The 18,407-nt window shown below is 55.2% G+C and overlaps 7 protein-coding genes across 7 annotated transcripts; 3 read left to right on the top strand and 4 right to left on the bottom strand.

The window, feature by feature from the left end:
- Nucleotides 1–722: 722 nt before the first annotated feature.
- Nucleotides 723–2,249, bottom strand: B0H18DRAFT_883271 (uncharacterized protein; the record flags this gene model as incomplete). Its single annotated transcript, XM_048040964.1, has 5 exons — nt 723–1,016; nt 1,067–1,337; nt 1,391–1,569; nt 1,630–1,720; nt 1,780–2,249. 5 exons carry the CDS (start codon nt 2,247–2,249, stop codon nt 723–725), a joined length of 1,305 nt encoding a protein of 434 aa, XP_047888657.1.
- Nucleotides 2,250–2,796: 547 nt separating this feature from the next.
- B0H18DRAFT_1214392 (major facilitator superfamily domain-containing protein) lies at nt 2,797–5,611 on the top strand. Its single transcript, XM_048036574.1, has 12 exons — nt 2,797–3,358; nt 3,430–3,505; nt 3,563–3,633; nt 3,693–3,901; nt 3,984–4,241; nt 4,297–4,333; nt 4,395–4,423; nt 4,477–4,549; nt 4,608–4,828; nt 4,890–4,972; nt 5,033–5,149; nt 5,201–5,611. The coding sequence occupies exons 1-12, from the start codon at nt 3,214–3,216 to the stop codon at nt 5,280–5,282; spliced, it is 1,401 nt and encodes a 466-aa protein (XP_047888656.1). The 5' UTR covers nt 2,797–3,213; the 3' UTR covers nt 5,283–5,611.
- A 3,594-nt stretch (nt 5,612–9,205) lies between these two features.
- Nucleotides 9,206–10,133, top strand: B0H18DRAFT_1033021 (uncharacterized protein). Its single transcript, XM_048030148.1, has 7 exons — nt 9,206–9,330; nt 9,392–9,464; nt 9,524–9,602; nt 9,655–9,668; nt 9,726–9,762; nt 9,825–9,886; nt 9,972–10,133. Exons 2-7 carry the CDS (start codon nt 9,403–9,405, stop codon nt 10,000–10,002), a joined length of 285 nt encoding a protein of 94 aa, XP_047888655.1. The 5' UTR covers nt 9,206–9,330; nt 9,392–9,402; the 3' UTR covers nt 10,003–10,133.
- A 278-nt stretch (nt 10,134–10,411) lies between these two features.
- On the top strand, nt 10,412–11,661 carry B0H18DRAFT_685530 (uncharacterized protein). Its single transcript, XM_048039170.1, has 9 exons — nt 10,412–10,416; nt 10,492–10,717; nt 10,783–10,883; nt 10,939–10,998; nt 11,056–11,083; nt 11,137–11,200; nt 11,259–11,283; nt 11,350–11,437; nt 11,501–11,661. Exons 2-9 carry the CDS (start codon nt 10,661–10,663, stop codon nt 11,504–11,506), a joined length of 429 nt encoding a protein of 142 aa, XP_047888654.1. The 5' UTR covers nt 10,412–10,416; nt 10,492–10,660; the 3' UTR covers nt 11,507–11,661.
- An 804-nt stretch (nt 11,662–12,465) lies between these two features.
- Nucleotides 12,466–15,931, bottom strand: B0H18DRAFT_1123326 (uncharacterized protein; the record flags this gene model as incomplete). The annotated part of the gene is made up of 14 exons (XM_048034676.1): nt 12,466–12,582; nt 12,635–12,674; nt 12,736–12,851; nt 12,939–13,112; nt 13,168–13,542; nt 13,594–13,782; nt 13,829–13,870; nt 13,940–13,951; nt 14,007–14,348; nt 14,425–14,540; nt 14,591–15,053; nt 15,110–15,243; nt 15,545–15,668; nt 15,773–15,931. 14 exons carry the CDS (start codon nt 15,929–15,931, stop codon nt 12,466–12,468), a joined length of 2,403 nt encoding a protein of 800 aa, XP_047888653.1.
- Nucleotides 15,932–17,273: 1,342 nt separating this feature from the next.
- Nucleotides 17,274–18,190, bottom strand: B0H18DRAFT_685341 (uncharacterized protein). Its single transcript, XM_048039169.1, has 2 exons — nt 17,616–18,190; nt 17,274–17,545 (listed from the first exon to the last, which is right to left on the bottom strand). Exons 1-2 carry the CDS (start codon nt 17,999–18,001, stop codon nt 17,365–17,367), a joined length of 567 nt encoding a protein of 188 aa, XP_047888652.1. The 5' UTR covers nt 18,002–18,190; the 3' UTR covers nt 17,274–17,364.
- B0H18DRAFT_1033003 (uncharacterized protein) lies at nt 17,808–18,405 on the bottom strand. Its single transcript, XM_048030147.1, has 2 exons — nt 18,293–18,405; nt 17,808–18,234 (listed from the first exon to the last, which is right to left on the bottom strand). Exons 1-2 carry the CDS (start codon nt 18,350–18,352, stop codon nt 18,121–18,123), a joined length of 174 nt encoding a protein of 57 aa, XP_047888651.1. The 5' UTR covers nt 18,353–18,405; the 3' UTR covers nt 17,808–18,120.
- Between the last annotated feature and the right edge of the window lie 2 nt (nt 18,406–18,407).

Genomic DNA, 18,407 nt, shown 5'->3' with positions numbered 1-18,407 from the left:
CACCGTCGACCGCCGTCTCCGTCTCCGAAACCGGCTCGGATCCATCCGCGACTTCGCCCGAACCGCGGTCCGCGGCAGTCGGTGGAGGTGCTTACAAGAAAGACGGCTCGCCGAGCCTGTGGGCCTTCCCAGTAGACACACCTTCCGCTTCTCGAGACGCCCTCCTGCCGCCTTCGTCGAACACTCCCACCGATAACGGTCCCACCGCGCCGCCATCTGCATCCGCTGCTGCGCGAATCGCCCTTCGTCCGAACAGACGGAGCACAAAAGCGTCCATGCAGCGCGAGGAGCTCTCCCGACAGATGCGCGACATCGAGATCGTCGTGTCGGACCTGCGGCGGCGCCAGTCTGCTCTGTCGGCCCGGCCGGCTCTGTCGTCTTCGTCTCCGGGGAGCCCGCCTCCAGAGCACGACGACTCGGAGCTGAGGAGGCAGATCGAGGCACTGCAGGTGGAGGTGGATAGGCTGAAGGCGGAGCAGAATGGTTTGCTGCGCGAACCGCCGCCTGCTTATGAACAGGAGGACGGGGAGAGTTGAGGGTGTTAGTTTCATTCATGGATTATGGGTTATCTTGTGTTTGCCGGAGTCGACTGGACTGTGGATGACCTGGACATGTAGATACCATAGGCGCTTCATGGCAAACACATTGCACTATAAAACCTCACTTTTCAGTACTCTGTACGTCAGTTTTCTCTGACACTACCTATCTAGACTCTTTCGACTCTACGACGCCGAGACCCACCGCAGCTCCGCTACAGCTCCCGGTAGCTTGCACATCCAAGGCTGCTCGCGCTCTGTCCCACCAGGTGCGTGGCGATCGACGACGAACCCGTTCTCCGACGCTGTCAAGAATGTGTCTTCGAGTATTACAGTCTCGCCGTGGTCCCCAGACTCGCCGTGCATAGGGTCTGATGGCGCGACTGCGAACGCCATTCGCCGCAGACTTCCGTTCTCGCTCGAGGACAACTTATAGCGAGACAGCATATTCGGGTTGGCGTGCGCGGGCGAGCGGAAGATCTATAGCAATGTAAGCTACAGAGGTTTCGCTGTCTGAAGGTACGACGAACCTGGACTTTCGTTCCTTGAGAGGGCGCGGAATCGCTCTCCATCGCCAGCGAACCTCGAGCAGGGTCTCCGGAGATTATATGGTAGACTTGGCGTATTTTTGAGGTGCCAGGTTCGAGAGTGCCGAGGAAGAACGTGTCGTCTTTCATGACCTTGAGAAGCTTCGCGCTTTGGTCGTCTGTCGCCGAGAAGTTCCTTCCGCTCTCGATTGCTGAGAGGAGCACGCGCGATGGGTTTTCATCGTCCAGCGCGAGGACCAGGTTTCCTTCCGATCTGAGGAGAAGGCGAAAGGTCAGAAGGGAGCACAGAAACATCAGGGCACGTACTCTGTAACGACCATGGGCGGCGTCAGGGCCTGCATACCCGGAAAGTCTACGTGTAGCTCCGGACGAGAAGATGAGTGGATGCAGAGGCCTACTGCACCAGACGAGTACACTGATTTGCCATGAAAGAGGGTATATGGCCGGCCGGTGATGAATGGCGTGGAAGACGCGATGAGCCCTATCTTCAGGGATCCTGTAGATCAGATATGCATGTTCCTCGTCCGATGCGAAGCATATAGGACCTTGGTAGCCATGGGCAGTGCTTGGAGCGAGTTTGAAAGACCCTCCGGGGAGCCGTCAGACAGATAGATGATTGTATGCGCCTCATCTGCTCTGTTGAAGGAGCGAGCCATCACCATGCCGCGTCGAATGCGGACATAGAAGAAACGTACGGTATGGCTTGCAGCTCGGAAGGAAGGGAAGGCACGTCGACGTTCTTCGCCCACACATCGTCCCAGTTGACGTTCTCGGTCTCGGCTTGGACGGTCTCTCCGGTACCAAAGCCAGTCTGGTCTTTTTTCCGGAATGCGTGCCATCGACCGACTTGAGGTGCGCTCCTCCCGGGTATATCACTTCTGAAAGCCGTAGCATGGTCCTTGCGAAACATAGCCATCGAGCACGCTATGTTAGCCTGCAGAGCCGGGCTGCTCGAGGGTATGGGCGCGGATAGACATCCTACTGAATGTGGGGATAGCGCGCTTACGCTTGAAACAAGATCCTGCAGGTTTCTCGAGTCTACCTCGGAAGTAGCCGAAAGCGAGTAAAGGGGGATATGGTCCGGGAAAGCGAGGTGTACCCGGCTGACGTGGGCCAGGATGTCTGAGACTTTTCTGGAGATCACAGTGCTTGTATGGAGAGCCATGGTGTCTGTGTTGTTCCAAAAACGAGTTCGGTCTTGCGTCCCGTCCAGGGCTAGCCCAGCCTCAGCCGTCCTTACTCCGAGTCAGGTCGGTAACTTCGCCTCGCAGACTCTAGCCTGCCAAGAAGGAAAGCCAGTCAGGTATGCCGAGCCTACGCCAGTGATGTAGGTGGTGAGTATACCGTATGTATGTCAGAGCACAGGCAGAGAGCAAGTGGTTCAGCCTGAGGGTCCGTGGATGCTGGTGCGAGTCGGGACTGCCAGGCGGGCAAGGGACGCTCGGCGCTCGCACGACGGCGCGCCACCACGTTTGGTCATGTGCGCGGTCCTCAGCGACCTCCGATTGACTCCTGCTTTCTTTCCCACTGCAGGATGCGAAGACTTGCACATGAATTGCGACTTTGCTCTGCTGCCTTGCTGCCGCTGAAATCCGCTTCGTCTACATCCCCAGCGATTCTGTCTGGACCTCACATCGTTCCACTATCACAAATTATTATTCACCTGAAGCAGTCGGTTTGCCCAGTCTTGGCTGCACTGCCTGACTCGGGATCTCTGAGTCTCAGTTAGCAACCGTGACTCAGAGACCATGCCACCTGACTGGTCTCTTATCGCGAATTCACTCTGGTCCTCATCCATACGCACATTTCCACTCAAAGTCATCCACTTTGCAGCTCTCACTGCAACTGGCTTAGACCGTATATCATAGTGACCCGAGCCTGACTGGGAGGGCAAGGTACAAACTCACGCGTTCCTCGGTCGTACGATCGGGATCTGAGTGATCGGGACCTGCCGCCGGGTTCAAAGGTTGATACGAAGTATGACTTGTTATCAGTACCGTACGTACAGGGGGCCGCGATTACTCCGCGATTCAAATATACATGAACCCAGGCCGACTCGTCTACTCCTTGCCTTCGCTGCCCTACACATCCCCTGCGTCCTCGCAGCCTACTAGCTGTCTACTACGGCCATGGCCAACCACGTACCGAGCGAGGAGACAGCTCTCCTCGTACCGCAGAAGCCCGCGGACGCGCATGCTGCCCTCTACAGTCGCTTCTCGCCCGCACGGAAGCGTGTCATCCTTGCTCTAGTCTCTTGCGCCGGTATTGTTCCTCGTAAGTGCTTATAATTGGTCGTGGTTCAAGGTACGATGCACTAAAGACATATCCGGTCGCCGTCGGTTCAGTGTTGGTCACTGGATCCTTCGTCCCAGCCATACCGCAACTAGTAATAGATATGCACTCAACACCATCCGTGATCAGGTATGCCTTGTGAACTGTAAAGTCGGAGACCCTGCGCGCCGCTCATCCCATGAACAGCCTAACAATCAACATTGCCATGTTCTCAGTGGCATTCGGGAACCTGGTGTGGGCCTCTTATTCGGGCTTCTGTGAGTTCCTTCACTGGATTTTCCGTCCCCTTCCCCTCGTTATTGACTTTGGTCCAAAGACGGACGTCGCCCTATCTACCTCTACTCCTTGCCAACTCTATGTATAGGTTCGATCGGCGTCGCAACCTCAACCTCAATTACTCAGCTACTCGCATGGCGTGTCTTACAAGCAGTAGGCTGCTCTAGCGGCATGAGCGTAGGAGCAGCAGTCGTCGGTGACCTTTATGCGCTCGAAGAACGCGGGGGCGCAATGGGTATATTCTTTGGCGTGAGTCTGAGCGTGCCGCCCCTCTTCATAACCTGCACCGGTAGGAGAACATCGCGACTCATACAACTGGTCCACTGTACAGGCTGCCCTCATAGGGCCCGCAATAGCGCCATTTCTCGGAGGCTTGTCCGTGCACTTCGCTAGCTGGCGCGCACTGCATATGATCTTTGCCCTCCTCAGCGTCTTCATGTTCATCGTCATGTACTACTTGCTCCCGGAAACATCACATCCGGGCACCCGCGGAGCGGACCACAAGTTCGGCGAGGAGAAGTGGAGATGGCACTGGCTCAACCCGCTCAAGAGCCTGACATTGTTGAGGGCACCCAACTTGCTCGTGGTGGTAAGTCCGGAATACCTTAGATCACCGTTGGGATACTGAGCTGCGTGTCTTGAAGACGCTTGCCACCACGGTAGTGCTTATGACCGATTTCGGTACGTGTTGGCACGACGTACTATGTTTCCCGAAGAACACGCCCGCTCAATCATGCGTTAGTCATGAGCATCCCTCTGGCATACACCCTAGTGAGTCTCACTCCAGCCTAATTCCCTACGCTGTCCTGATCAGGAGCCTACAGGGCAAGCGATACAACATCACGAACGAAGCCTTAGTCGGTCTCCTCTTCCTCCCAGTAGGAATCGGCAACATCAGTTCAGTCTCCTCTCCTCTCGCACGCGCGCATCACGCATAACTGATCTGCCCTACTAGTCGGCGCGCCTTTGGCCGGCAAGCTCTCTGACATGACGGTCGTACGGTGGCGCGCGAAACGCAAGGGCGTCTGGGTACCCGAGGACCGCCTGCGCGCATCTCTCCTCGGGTCTGTCCTCGCGCCGGCGAGCACCCTGGCCTGCGGGCTCCTTACGGAGTTCGTCCCCGGAAGATTAGGGATCGCACTCAATGTGGTCGCGCTGTTCATTAACGGGATCGGCGTGCGTCACGGTCGCCAATTCTGGAAATCTGTAGATGAGACTAACGTACGCTTTGGGATAGGTGGACCTCGCGCTCAGCCCTGCGTCCGCATACAACGTCGATGTGCTGCACTCGCGAAGTGCGGAGGTCATGTCGGCGTGCAAGTGAGTCACATTTCGTGCATGATCCACAGCCGTGCTTAACGATGATTGCCTGCCACTCAGCGCACTGCGGTCAATGTTGATGGCCATCATGACGACCGCAATCTTACCCTCGCTTGAAAACTTCGGACTCGTATGGACGAACCTGGCTGCGACGGTCCTCGGATGGACAGGACTATTGTGAGTTACCATCTGCGCGTCCTGACAACGGAGACTGAGCTGTGTACGCAGGATGCTCCTCGTCACAATCCGGTATGGTGATCGTATGCGCGCCTCCGTGAACATCGAATGGTCCACAGCACGCGATAACTGAAAACATGCATTGCATGACTTTGAGTCTTGAGATCTACTTGGAGAGCGATAGATTTGTATTGGTAGTACATGACTGATGGTCTGACGAACATGACGGAAGCCCGAGAGCGATGCATGTCACAGATTGCTCAACGCTCATTTGATGCAGTATCAAGACTAGATCAACACTGTTGATAGGATGGACACTGGCACAAGACAAGAGGCCTGACATGCAAGACCCGTTCTCGAGTGCGATCAGACAGAACGGGGGCAACATAGATATAGCTTAGACAGACATGGACAGATGATGTGCTTACGATCTCCAGTATGCTGATGGCCAATAAATGTCGTAGAGTTGAAGTGCTATCTGTGCGCTTCCCAGTGTCAGCATTCGAAGAGCGAATCGGAAAGCCATTAGCACGCACTGTTTTCGGACGACCACCGCCAACCAGGGTATGTACGGAGACAGAGCAAGATGTCACGAAGACATCAATGTGGAAAAAATTTGCTTCGAAAGCATTTTTACGCAGACAAGCTGCGTCGCACGTCGTCTGTCAACGCACTCTCGAAGAGGGCAGGACCACGCCCTCTTCCCCCGCAACGACACCAGCTCAAACACGAGACCCACGCCCACACGCGCGCTCTCAGTTCCTGCTCCATAGTACTTCCCCTAGCGCCCGAGGGCTTCGGGTTTTCCACCACCATGCCTGACTTTCCAACGCCATCCTTACCCACGAGGGGCCAGAGGACCATGCTATATTGTGGGAGGCAAACGCCACCAAAGCATAAGACGCTTTCCGACCATCCCAACGCGTTCTCGCAGACCACAGTCCACGCCGACGTCCCGCTCGCTGCCTCCGAGCCAGCCAACTGGACTGCCCCGCCTTCCTGCACGCATACACCATCCAGCACCCACACGCGCTGCAACATACTGAGAAGCGAGTCCTCACCCACGGCCTACTCATCACTCGTCTGCAACCCTGCGCCCCACACAGAGGAGCCTGCCGCCAGGGAACCGCACCCACCAGCTGATTGCACTGCCAGGCCCGAGGGCACTCACCGTCGTCAGACTCGAGCACGAAGCTCTGTTACGGCGTCCCGAAGGAACCGCAACTCTGACGACAACGGGAGGAATCTGAAGCCAGTGGGCCGTCCTTCACGGAGATCTGCGTGGGTGAGAGGAACAGAGCAAGCGGTACCAGCCGCAGGATCACCGAACATCGCGCCCAGCGGCGACAGCGGGGAGCTTTCCAAAACCGAATGCTGCACGGAAGGGCGAGAACAGAGCCAGAAGAACCAGTTCGAGGAGACAGGTCTCCGCAGAACGTCAGAAACGAAGTTGTCAAGGAGCCATTCAGACGCCCCAGAGGCCTCGGCTGGGTACAGACGCAAGCCTGATCGCCACAGCATGACCAAGGACAGTGCAGAACGACAACAGCACAGTGAGAACCGAGTACGTGTGGTGGGTGATCGCTGTCCGCCTTCCTGTGCTGGAAGGACAGGAGTTGGGGGCGGTTGAACAGACACGGGAGGACCATACGTCTAGCGGCGAACCACCATCGTCACCGATCCCCCCTTCCACGCGGGCTTCCGGGCCACGACCATCTCTTGTTTCGACGCGGCCCACACGCACCTGTACCCATACCCCTCCTGCGCCCAAGCTACCTCCACAACGCTGCGCCGCGCCTTCCTGTGCGTCCCGTTGGCGTCCAGACAAACACACGCACACCCCGTGCTCCAGCCAACCACTTAGCCGCGAAGCCATGCAGTTTCGATGCGCCAGCCGACGCTTCTAGGCTCCAGCCCCTGCTCGCTGCCTTGGGGAAAGCAGCGGACACAGAGGCAGCCTACGGCGAGCAGAAAGCCACATAAATATCGCCGGGGGTGGGCCATGCCCTACGACCTGGCCCTCGGAGGTGAGCCCGGGGGCTCGGGCTGCTCGTGCCCTGTGCGGAATGCTCGTAGCGGGAATACGCGTCGAGAAGGTTATACAGGATGTCGTTCCAAGCCGTCAGAATGCGCTGCGGCCAGTATCGAGCAGAGAGCGACGATAGGCAAAGGAGGCATCGAGGCCTGTACGTGACCTATCCGCCTGGTACTGCTCCTTGGTCACCACCTGTCTGGATGTGCGTGGCTCGTTCACTCTCGGAGCTCAAGCCCGTTATGAACCCGCGACGCTACTCTGGTGCCCACCCCGCAGCCCGCCATCATCGCAGACGAATCTCGCGCTTTCCGGCATCGCCTTCCCCCATCTCATGCTTGGACGCACGCCCGAAGGCATGGCATCCTGTGCGGTGACAATGATGCAAGAGGCGAGGGGTCGCTAGGCAGACGCTGGCGGAGATCTGTGCGTACATGTCTGGACGACGCGTCGACTGGTACGCGGGTATGGGGCACTTTCTGGAGATGCGATAAAGGGCGCTGAGAGAGATCACCTCGAGCAAATCATCAGAGCAGGTAGTAAGGATTGTACCGAGGCTATGAACTGCAAGATTCAGGCCACACGACTGCGCACCGTCAGGCAAGGACTCCCATCCATATAACGTGCCATCGCTCGGGACACATCACCAGACGCGACGCTGTAGTCCCTGAGCTGAGTGATGAGCACAGAACAGCCCCATAAATGCTTAGGGTTAGATTCCACTCCGGTTAGAGAGCGTATCATGTTGGCTGAAGGCAGCAGTTCGGTGGCTGGCGAGGCGTGCGCGCGATGTCGTGAACCGGGGGAGCCTGGAGCGATGGAGGCCATCGGAAGGACGCAGGAGTCGTTGCAAAGTGTAGAGCGCCCGATACGGAAGGGGTGAAATGGGGTGCGAGGGACTGGTGTGCGTCGACATCGAGGTTGAGGTCTGAGTCGTGTTCCGGTCTCGCCTGTGGCTGAAGACCACCGCGGCGGAGTCCGACGCGATCAACAGCACCACGTGATGAACGCGGTTGTGGCGGGCACAGCGCCCGCCGCTTAGCGCTACTGTGTTGGATTCGCTCACTCTCGAACTAAACTGACTCGGAGCCAAGACACCGCTGAGCTACAGCTTTTCGAACGGTCGTGCCAAGGTCGTGCTCTGTAGCCTATGCTTCATGCCTTGCTACCGTGACCTACTGCCTGGTGCTCGGCATAATCAATGGCACTGTTACACGGAGCGACTGATCTCCGACTCGTCCTGCCAGAACAAGTTCAAGTTGACAAGCATCCATCGGTATCACAGGCACACCAAGTATCGAAATTATCATTATTCCTAGCCGTCGTCAACGATTGAAGAGTCCCACCAAAACAGACGTGACGAAAGCTTAGCCCTCAAAACTTGTTCGCCGAAGCCTTCGGCGCGCATAACAGAAGCAGAGACACCGCAGAACTGGTCGAAAGTTGGCAGTTGAGTACGTACTACGCTCACGATGTCTCTTCATGTCTTCGACTGATTGACAATACTGACAGATTGGCCTGCCAGAACTCACCATCGCGCACGCCTTGGGGGGGAGGAGGATACTCGGTTTCTGGTAATCTGCCCTCTCTGACGGCCGAAAACGCAGGCACGAAATGAGTTGAACGAGACGGACCTACTTATGAAGAACCTTCAAGAACACCAACACTGCAAGGGATTAGTCCCTGCCAGTGCTATGCAGAAATACTCGTGCGTGATGCTCTGTAACGTATCTGCCGAGTGGCGTATCATAAATCGGATGCTCCAAGCCCCCGCGCCTCGCTCGCTGTAAATTGGTCAGTCATTTCTATTATCGTCGCCATTGCAAATGTGTATGACGTGAGATGTCAGTCACCATGAGCGTCGACGGGCGGCCAATTCACCACCGTGTTTCATTTGCAAAGTCCATCGAAGGTGAGGTTGCCGTGAATGATAGATACCAATTGAATGATTGTAACATATCCCATTTCCAGGTCCTATGAACGCCAGCCTCCTCAGGAGTCGGTGTACAAGCTGTTCTATTTCGAGTCTACCGTGATGTCTTCTACCGTCTGCAACTTTTGTTTCCGAATGCGTCTGACAGGCTTCTGACAGCTATCACTGGCAGCGCACATATTGTAGACTAACGTCAATATCATGATCTGATTGGAGGTTTGTGACTCGCATATATATACCAAGGTCGACGATGCTGACGACCACTGCTATCCACAAGTAACAGCCGAAATGAAGCTTGTAATCAGCAACTACACAGGTCCACTCTTTGCTGGCCTCATTCTGTCTCACCTGTGAGTCATCCCTTGATTGTGTCAATCATTGAATTCATGATGCCACTGTCCATATGCAGACTGTATGGTGTTACTGTGGCACAGACACTATTTTACTTCTGTAACTATCAAAGTGACACTCGTGCTGTGAAGTCATGGGTAATATCATCTGTACATTTATTCACTGCAGCACACTCATTGTCTGACACAGGTAGTGGCAATATGGTGTGTTTAATGAAGAGGATTTTACAAATGACTGATCAATGAATGATCCCTTTATAGGCTCCTTGACACAGCAAAAATTATCACAGAAGCACATGTGAGTGGACCTTACTTGAAGTGGGCCATGAACCACAGCTTACCCTTTGCTGTTTACCATAGCAATTATGGGACTATTTTGTGACTGCACATGGCAATATATTTGCACTTCTCCCAGTGGATCCGTGAGTTCTGTGTTCCTCCCAGTGCACCATATGGCTATGTTCTCAGGGGTATTATTACTGGTTCTGACTAACACTTTTTCATCAGCTATATCTGTGTAAGATTAAAGGTTTTGTAGGTGCTATTCAATGTGTATAACTTCCTTAAAACAGGGAGAGCAGATTTTGAAGGTGAGTTTGACTGCCTAATGATGGTTGTCATGCAGTCTATGTAAACAATTGATTTGACCAGGGAATACTACAAGTTGTAGTGCAATGGTAAGTAAACACCAGTGCTAGTCTGTCTGCAGCCTCTGAGCCTTACCTCTATTTAGGTATTTCCTGCAGAAGATCCATGGTCTCCTATGTGAGTTGTGAATTCAAGCAGCAGCTGCATCTTGGTCTCAAGCAGTATATGACAGCACCAAAAATGAATCATTCATTGATCATCATAACTCTACCCTCAGTGAGATGTTCTACCTCAGGCTTGTGTCTATTCAAGTCCTCACACCACAGATAACTTGGAAAGGTTATGTTTGTGCTTCTGTCATCAGGTATGTAGAAATTTTACAAAACTGATCAATCATCACTCAAGCAGATGTGAATCTAACTCTTTATGCCTGTACTAGGCTCAACTATATGTTTGTAAACCTTGCTGTTAGCTGCCAAGTAGATGTGAATGGGTTCTAACCACATAACTTGTGTGACAGGGACATTGTACAACTGGTCAGCTGCACAGTACTGTGATGTAGCAGCTGTCAAATCCCTATCTTACATCATTGGCTCTTCAACAGCTTCATGTCCTCAAGATCAACAAAGCTTCTGACTTACAATACTGTCATGGCTGATGAATTAGTATGTGCCTTTTATTGAGCTGTTAAGGCTATTGATTAAAGTGCTGTTGACCTCATCTGTCATAGGATGCAGCTGTTTTTGTGCTTGCTGCAGCTCTGGTCGCAGACACATATATAACTTGCATGTTATGCTATGCTTTACAACACAGCAGAACTGGGTTTCGAAGGTGAAGTCTTATGCTCAGAATAGAGTAGTGGATATTCATGATCATATGGCTCTAGCACTGGACACATTATCACGAGGCTTTTCAATTACATTGTCAGTCGTGGAGTATTGCTCTGGTATGTATGTTATATGTAGCACTTGGTGATCCGACAAGTGAATCCTTCATTTTGCAGCGCAATAAGTGTCATATTACTTGTCATGGTCTGCACACAAGCCACACTCACATATCACGATGATGCTTATGTGTTCTGCAGTATTGTCTAGATGCACGAAACAACACCTGTTATTCGGAGATATTTCAAGCTCCAAGTGGAACATGTTTGTATCAACATCTCACCCTTTGTTGTCTTAATGCATGCTAATGACCCTTCAACAGTGTATGCGAACTCACTGCTCGCCATGTAAGTGCAAATACTACATACAGTGGGCTTTCTGTGGCTGTTGGCTCACCTAATATCGGATTCTAGGCTAAATGTAAGGAACTATGTTAAGCAAGGCGCAGTCAATGAACCCGCCGAGTCCTTGAGTCTTCCTCCGACGGGCTCGCAAAGCATGGTGTGTCTTCATGCTGCACACTTCCTAGAGCCTGAATCACTCACATCAAGTTTGCCTACATAGACATGAATCAACACCGATCAAGTTTGTCCGGGTCGACCCACACTAGATCGACACCCACGAGTCTATATTCGTGATCAGAACGAACACATCATATACGCATCTGGCTGTATATGACTTTTTCAACTAGTGTTATGTACATGAACGGTGAATTGATCTCAAGGATAATTCGATGACCGTGGCGACCCACGATGGCGCTCTGACGGATCACGGTAGGGGTACCACACCCATACCGAGCCGGGATGTTGGTTGAATTGACTCTGGGGCGAACGTGACGTGGACCTGCGTGGTCGAGACAGGATGTCTGCGACTCTTGAGTATGTCACTTGCAGGCATGCATGACCAACAAGCGCGCCGTACCAACTGCGACTCTGAATGCTTCTTCCTTTTCTTGCCTCACCGCCCCGTTCCCTCTTCGTCGGACACTGATGGTACAATGTCGCGGAGGGAAGGGGACAGCCACCGTCCCGTCTAAATAGCGAGATAGACTAGATCGACAATCCAACGCACACATAGCTTGACAGACGGCGATCAAGATGAAGTACTAGCGGCGGAGAACCAGCCCAGTTATTAGGGAGAACGTACGACGTGTGGGTGGGCACGACGGGAAAGTCACGGCAGTCGGGGTCGTGCGCCATATCGGTCAATGTATGCGCGTGTCTGGTTGTGGGTGCCTGCATGGAAGTGCAGTGTGGCATGAACAGGTCGGAGGACGAAGACCCGCTCGCGATGGACCCATAGGTAGACGCAAACTGAAGGAACCCGGTACACATACCTGTCAGCCAACTGCTGCGCGCTCTCCAGCCTGCAAATGGGTGGGTACAAATCCCCGTCGTCTTGCTGCAGCAGTGTCTGAACTCTGAACGTCCTCGCGCCACGATGCTGTCAGCGTTGGACAGACGTCTAAACCGTACATCACTTCATACTGTACAAAGATGATAGCACTTCGAGATCCTCACACTCCCGTTTTAAACATCATACGCAATACGCGCGCCAACCCAAGCATACGGGTAGTTGTGCTGGTAGTAGTTCCGCAAGGTGCGGCGCTCCGCAAGCCGAGGGATCGTCGCATAGGAGCCACCGATCTGGTTGAGAGGTATAAGCAACATTGAGTGGAGATGTAACCGGTGCACTTACCACAACCTGGTGATGTCCGTCGAAGAAGTCGACGGAGTAGCTGCGTGAACCGTCGGATCTCAGCATGGATGCACGGATAAGTGTAGTAGACGATGCCATACCCAGGGTAAAGGCGCGACGGCACAAAGCCTTCATGCTTTTCAAGAATAGTCGACGTCCACTCAAACACACCCCCATTGTGTCCCTTCCTCCGTCTCGCTCCCCTCCCATAGTCGCCCTGTGCACAAATAAGTCATGAGACGGTGCTCGGATCGCTCGCTGCTCGAGGTACTCACGGGGTAGGGTGCCAGTTCCTGAAACCGACGTTTGCACCACCCTCATAGCCACTCTCGAACATGTCAAGGAAGATGCGGAGCTCGGGCTCAGTTGGGATGCGTCCGCCCTTCACACTCGCGTAGGTGGACAAGTTCTCGAACGAGGTGATGATGGGCCAGTGCCAGGCAACCTTGATGGGAACCGGACCATACAGCGTGCGGACCTTGGTACCTCGTGTCAACACGGGAGACGACATATAGAAAGGAACATGAGCGTACATGAACCTCGCCATTGATCTCGACCCAGCTCGCGGGGAACTTCATCACGTCCTTGCCCTTGTCAACATAGTACTCGTAGAACTCGCCGTTCGTCACGGGGCGCCACTCGATCTTGAACGCGCCAACATCGACCTGCCTTTTCGGATGCTCGTTGTCCCACCCAAACTCGTGCGTTGCGACGTCAGTCGAGGCGTCATCCGCCTCATCATCATCATGCCCGAGCGTGATGGTGGCCGGTCCGAGCTTCACAGTGCGATCCTTCGGGTGTGGAGCACGGTCCCAGGAGTCGGTGAGAGTGGACCATGCGGGGGGAGTGAACCCGCTTGGAGGAATCGTACCCGTACCGGCACGCTGGAGCAGCATGTAGAGAAGCGTCTATGCGGGCGTCCGTCAGGATGATACAGCATTACGATGCATGCCATTTACCTCAGCATGGAACGCCTCGTGCTCGAGAGTCATGAACATGACGCGAGCAATCTTCCTCGTGAGGACGACCGACCCGGACTCGAAGTCGTCGTAAAGTTTGATGATCCGCTTCCGCACCCTGCTCTGGTACTGAAGGATGTCGGCGACAGATGGCCAGTCTTCGTCGCGCGTGGGAACCTCTGAGTGAGACTGTGGAGGTGTCAGTGTGAAGCCATTCATGAGATAGATGACGTACATGGCACTGAGTAGGGTCGTCCACGTTGGGGTCGATCCCTCGCTAAAAAGTACGTCAGGATCTCGCTCTTCGGACATAAATGGACCAGAGACGGCTCTCTGCTGATCTTACTTCAAATATGTACTGCAAGGACCATAAGCATCCCAACTACTGCGAGCGCAGACCTTAAAACCCTTACCTTGAAGTGCGCAGGCTCTGTATCCGCCTCTCCGAGCAGTCTACACAGATGAATCGACAAGAACGTCGGGATGTGCCCCATATAGAACAGGCAGATGTGCCTGAGGTCGATCGGCTTTTGGAAGAGCATCGACGGCGGGATCATCCGCTGTGTGATGAAGTCCCACGCGGCCCACATCGTCTGCCACTCGTCCAGCGTCGGCATGCTGAACGGGAGCGCTCCGCCTCGGGCGGTGAGAGAAGGGAGAAGAGGAAGGAAGGGCGCTCGAGTAGCCAGAGGGAGTAGCGCGAGGAGCTGTCGGTCCAGCGATGAATGGGTCGCAGGTTCGCTTCGTTGAACAGTCTGTAGGCATCGCGGTCGGAGTACTACAGAGGACCGGTCAGAAGACATGGCATATGGGTTACGTCGAGGTATGTACCTTATGTGATACCTCGACACTGACGAGCTCGTCTGCTTTGAACGAGTAGACTGCTTTGCTGACAGGGTCGATGATGGTCTGGTCCTCGAGGGACTTGTAGAATGCCTCATGACGGCCTGCCCAACATTGAGTGAAGCTAGCATGGATCACAAGTAACAGAACATACGCTGGTCTTTGTTGTATCGGCCAACGTATGCCCACTTGTTCTCGACAAACAAGCCTTCGTCGCCTAGCGCTTTTCCAGCACACTTGAGGCCGTTCATGATGAAAGCCTCGGTGACGCCCTGTGGGTCATTGTACGCGGTCTCAATATCCTTCGGGTCGTTGTCACGATCCAAGCCGAGAAGCAGCGTGTCGCCGGAGCCGGTGCGGAGCGGCAGGGACTGCAAGAACGCAGCGTCATCGCCTCGGGGAAAGTTGCCCAGAGACGATCCTAAGAATAGGATGTGCAGCGGCGAGTGGTCGCCGGGCGTCGACGGCGGAGTTTCGTCAGTCTCGTCGCTGCCTCTTCCAGAGGAGGTTTCGGAGGCAGAACTAGGCGACACGTCCCGACCTGTCTTGTCTAGTTTGTACTGCTCGGAGAGTCGCGCGGAGACGCGGTCGACACCAGTGCGGCCCTCGAGGCCACCCTCGCGGATGAACTTGAGGCCGTCGTCATACGTGCGCACAGGCCGCGGGTGGAGACCTTGCCGCTGATTTGCGCGCCGACGTCGGACGCGTTTAGTTCTTTCAGGGTGCGAGCAAGCTCGCGTTCCTGTAGATCGAGGGCATAGTAGGTGATCGGCGATGCCATTGTGGGGGGAACCAAGCCTGAGAGTGCTGATAGGACGTGTGAGGTCTTGCGCAGTGCCCTGTAGATAAAGGTTAGCTTCCGCGCTTCGTCGCTGGAGTCCGAAGTTCGAGCTGAGATGCTAGTGGGACACGTGATGGCGGGATGTCGTGGAGGGAAGGGAACAGCCGCGGTCGGGGCCCCGGGCATGGGGCTCGACAACGGATCCAGATAGCGAGATAGACGAGATCGACGATCCACACGCACACACAACTTGATAGAGGATGATCGACACGGAGTGGCGGAGAACCAGCCCAGTGTGTGAAGCAACGGCAAGAAGGATGCACTCACCCAGCACCGAGCTCGACGACGACTTCGTCAGTTTGACCTCGCCGCCGTCGGCAGCATGCATGACGCGCGCGATTTCGTCAGCACGGGTCTTGAGGATCTCCTCTTCGGCGGAAAAGGGGTAGTACTCAGGGACTTCGTGTGATGTCGTCGTAGAGCTTCAGACCGCGGTCGTCATACAGCAGCATCGTCGGCAAGATTTTAGGCCGTAGGCTTGGAGAGGCCAGCGACGATCTGCGCGCGGATGGTGTCCTCGCCATCGGCAAGGCGCCTGTCCGCGCGGACGTTGATGATGTCGACGTTTGCAGGTGCAGACGCCATGGATGTGTGGCCGTGAAAGGGCGCGGTCGTGGTGGTGGTAAGGGGCGGACGATGCAGCGAGTGCGACATGGTGGCGGGGAGTATTTAAGCCGCACCGGGTGAGCGGGCGGGGTCGCGGTGGTGACGCTGGTGTCGCAGAGGCGCCGGACGGGCGCTGGGCGCGTCTGCCAGGGGGATTATGTCAGCAGGGGATGACATCAAGTGAGCACCGCGCAGAACGCCTGACTGGCCTCGCCCGCTTGCCCGCTCTGCCTATTCCTTGTTTCTCCCAGTCACCCGCCTTCGCGCTGCCATACAAAGTGCCCCCCATCACACCCAGCCGAGCCTGTGATGAGATCCGTGTACGAGAGACCCAACACGGCGGACACGTTCCCCTTCGCATGGGGTAACATCGCACATGTGTCCCCTACGAACGTGTAGCAAGAAGCTCGTCTTGGAGCCTACGCTGCGGTCGCAATTGACATCTGCATACCTTTGCATCGTGGTCTCGTGTGTAAGCGTAACCGAACAGCGCGGCGATGCCTCGGTGCTGTCCAGCAGCGAGATTGGGCAAACGGCACGAATTGCCGGCTGTATAAGGTCCTCGGACGTCCATCCGCGCGGGAAGATGGTAGTACTTGACCATACCTGCTAGACCTCTTCAGCGATTTGAATACCTCGAGACAGGCTGAGTCATACCATCGCATTGATCAAACACAACCGAGTCACCCACCAGCCTGACCTGGAGCCACACTCGCGCTTCCTAATTGTTCATTGACGAAGACAGTCCGTGGAAAGACGCCTCCGCTCTGACGGCACGCCTACGTCCGCTCACGTCGTGTTACACCTTCTGGCCCCATCAGAAGGCGCTAACACATCGCCTGTGGCTCCGCGAACCCCGCGGCCTCTATCCGCGTGTCGAGACTCGCGACCACGGATGCAAACCGGGTCCCGTACGGCCTCACGTCAGGGTCAAATGGGGACCTAGGGGTGAGTCACCGTAGTCGGGGAGAAGAATCGTGTTGGCGAAGCCATGGAAGCCAGCTGCGCGAGGTCACCGGGACAGCGAGGACAGAACTTACCCCGCATTGTCTAATTCAGTTCCAACAATGTTAGTCGCAGTCGCTCGCGGTCGGCTGCTTGGCAGTTAAAGGCAGTACCTGCCCTCCAAGCGACTGTACCTTTGCACCGTCAGGAAGATAGTTGTTCGGCTTGCCCTTAGAATCGGCTTGCCGAGACCATCGGAGTAATAGCCGAGCTAATCGACGAAACAAAACCAGATGTACCTTGCGCATGCAACAGCATACAAGGAGACATATCTGCTGAGCAAACCTATGGATGCTGAATGCGTGTTAGTCGCACAGCATTGGTGGCCCGGAGACACACTGTAAGCGCCAGCACTTACCTGAACACTAGCACCCAACGAGGTCATCCCGGTATTTGCAATGAGGATACTGCACTAACTGCAAACATACCCTTGGGGGGAATGCTCTATAAGCACGCAGGATAGTTGGCAGCTGCCATCATAGAGAGATAGTCAGCGACGCTGCTGACGAGTAGTCGCCGGGGAAGAGACATCCATTAGTCAGTGCACAAACGTCCGCGGAAATAATTAGTCCTTGTCTACAGAGACAACTCAGCAGCCAGGCGGGCAACATACTGTCCGCCCGCGGATTCCTAGGAAATGTCTGCCCGTCACCCTTGCTAGAAAAACACGCCCACGCGGCCACGTCACCTCGCCGCCCGCGGCAATAAAAAAACAGAAACCACTCACCACCCGCCCCCCACCAGCAACTTGTGCACCCATCCCCATGGTCGGTCCCACCCCGCGACCTGCGCCCAGTTCTTCCACCAGCCGACGTCGTACACCCGGACGTGGAAGTGCGCGTCGCGCACGAGGCGCCGCTGCGCGTGTGAGAGCTGGTGCTCGAGAGGCGCGTCGGGGAGGGACTGCGCGTCCGGCGAGGAGCGCGGGAGCGGCGGGAGATGGCGGAGGAGGAGGAAGGGGGACACGTTCTCGAGCGTCGTCTGGTTCGTCCTGTGCGTATGTATAGGGGAGGGGAAGTCAGGTGGGGATGAGCAGTGAGCACGCCATCTGGAAGCGCACGCACGTCGTGAGGTATATGTGGTACATCCAAAAGACCCGAACACGAGGGCCATGACGATTCCATAAAATGCGAGGTATATGTCGTGCAGTGGTGTGTTCTCGTCCTGCGCGACGGATTAGGATGGTGAACTGCTGGTACTTACGGACGCCGGGCGCTAGACACGTACGATGGCTAGTGGGTTGGTGAAGGCGAAGTACACCGCTTGTACACACAGGACGGCGATGTAACAGAGAGCAATACAATGCAGGTGAGTAGATGGAGGAACGCGGCGTACGTGCGGTGGCCCTTGAACGGTGTCAGGGACGTCCGCAGTCAATGTCCGGCAAACGGTAGCAGGACTTACAATACATTTATCTCCTAGCCAGTAACAGTGGTGGTCTTTCGGTACCGTCACTACGTACATTCAGCGGACCATGCGAGCCTAGAAACTCACCCATTTTGAGGACACACCTACCGCA

The sequence above is a fragment of the Fomitopsis serialis genome, assembly GCF_022376445.1.
Source record: "Fomitopsis serialis strain Sig1Antser10 chromosome Unknown B0H18scaffold_95, whole genome shotgun sequence".
NCBI classification, from domain to species: domain Eukaryota; kingdom Fungi; phylum Basidiomycota; class Agaricomycetes; order Polyporales; family Fomitopsidaceae; genus Fomitopsis; species Fomitopsis serialis.
The sequence above is the reverse complement of the archived record's forward strand: the minus strand, read 5'-3'. Positions and strand labels throughout refer to the sequence as shown.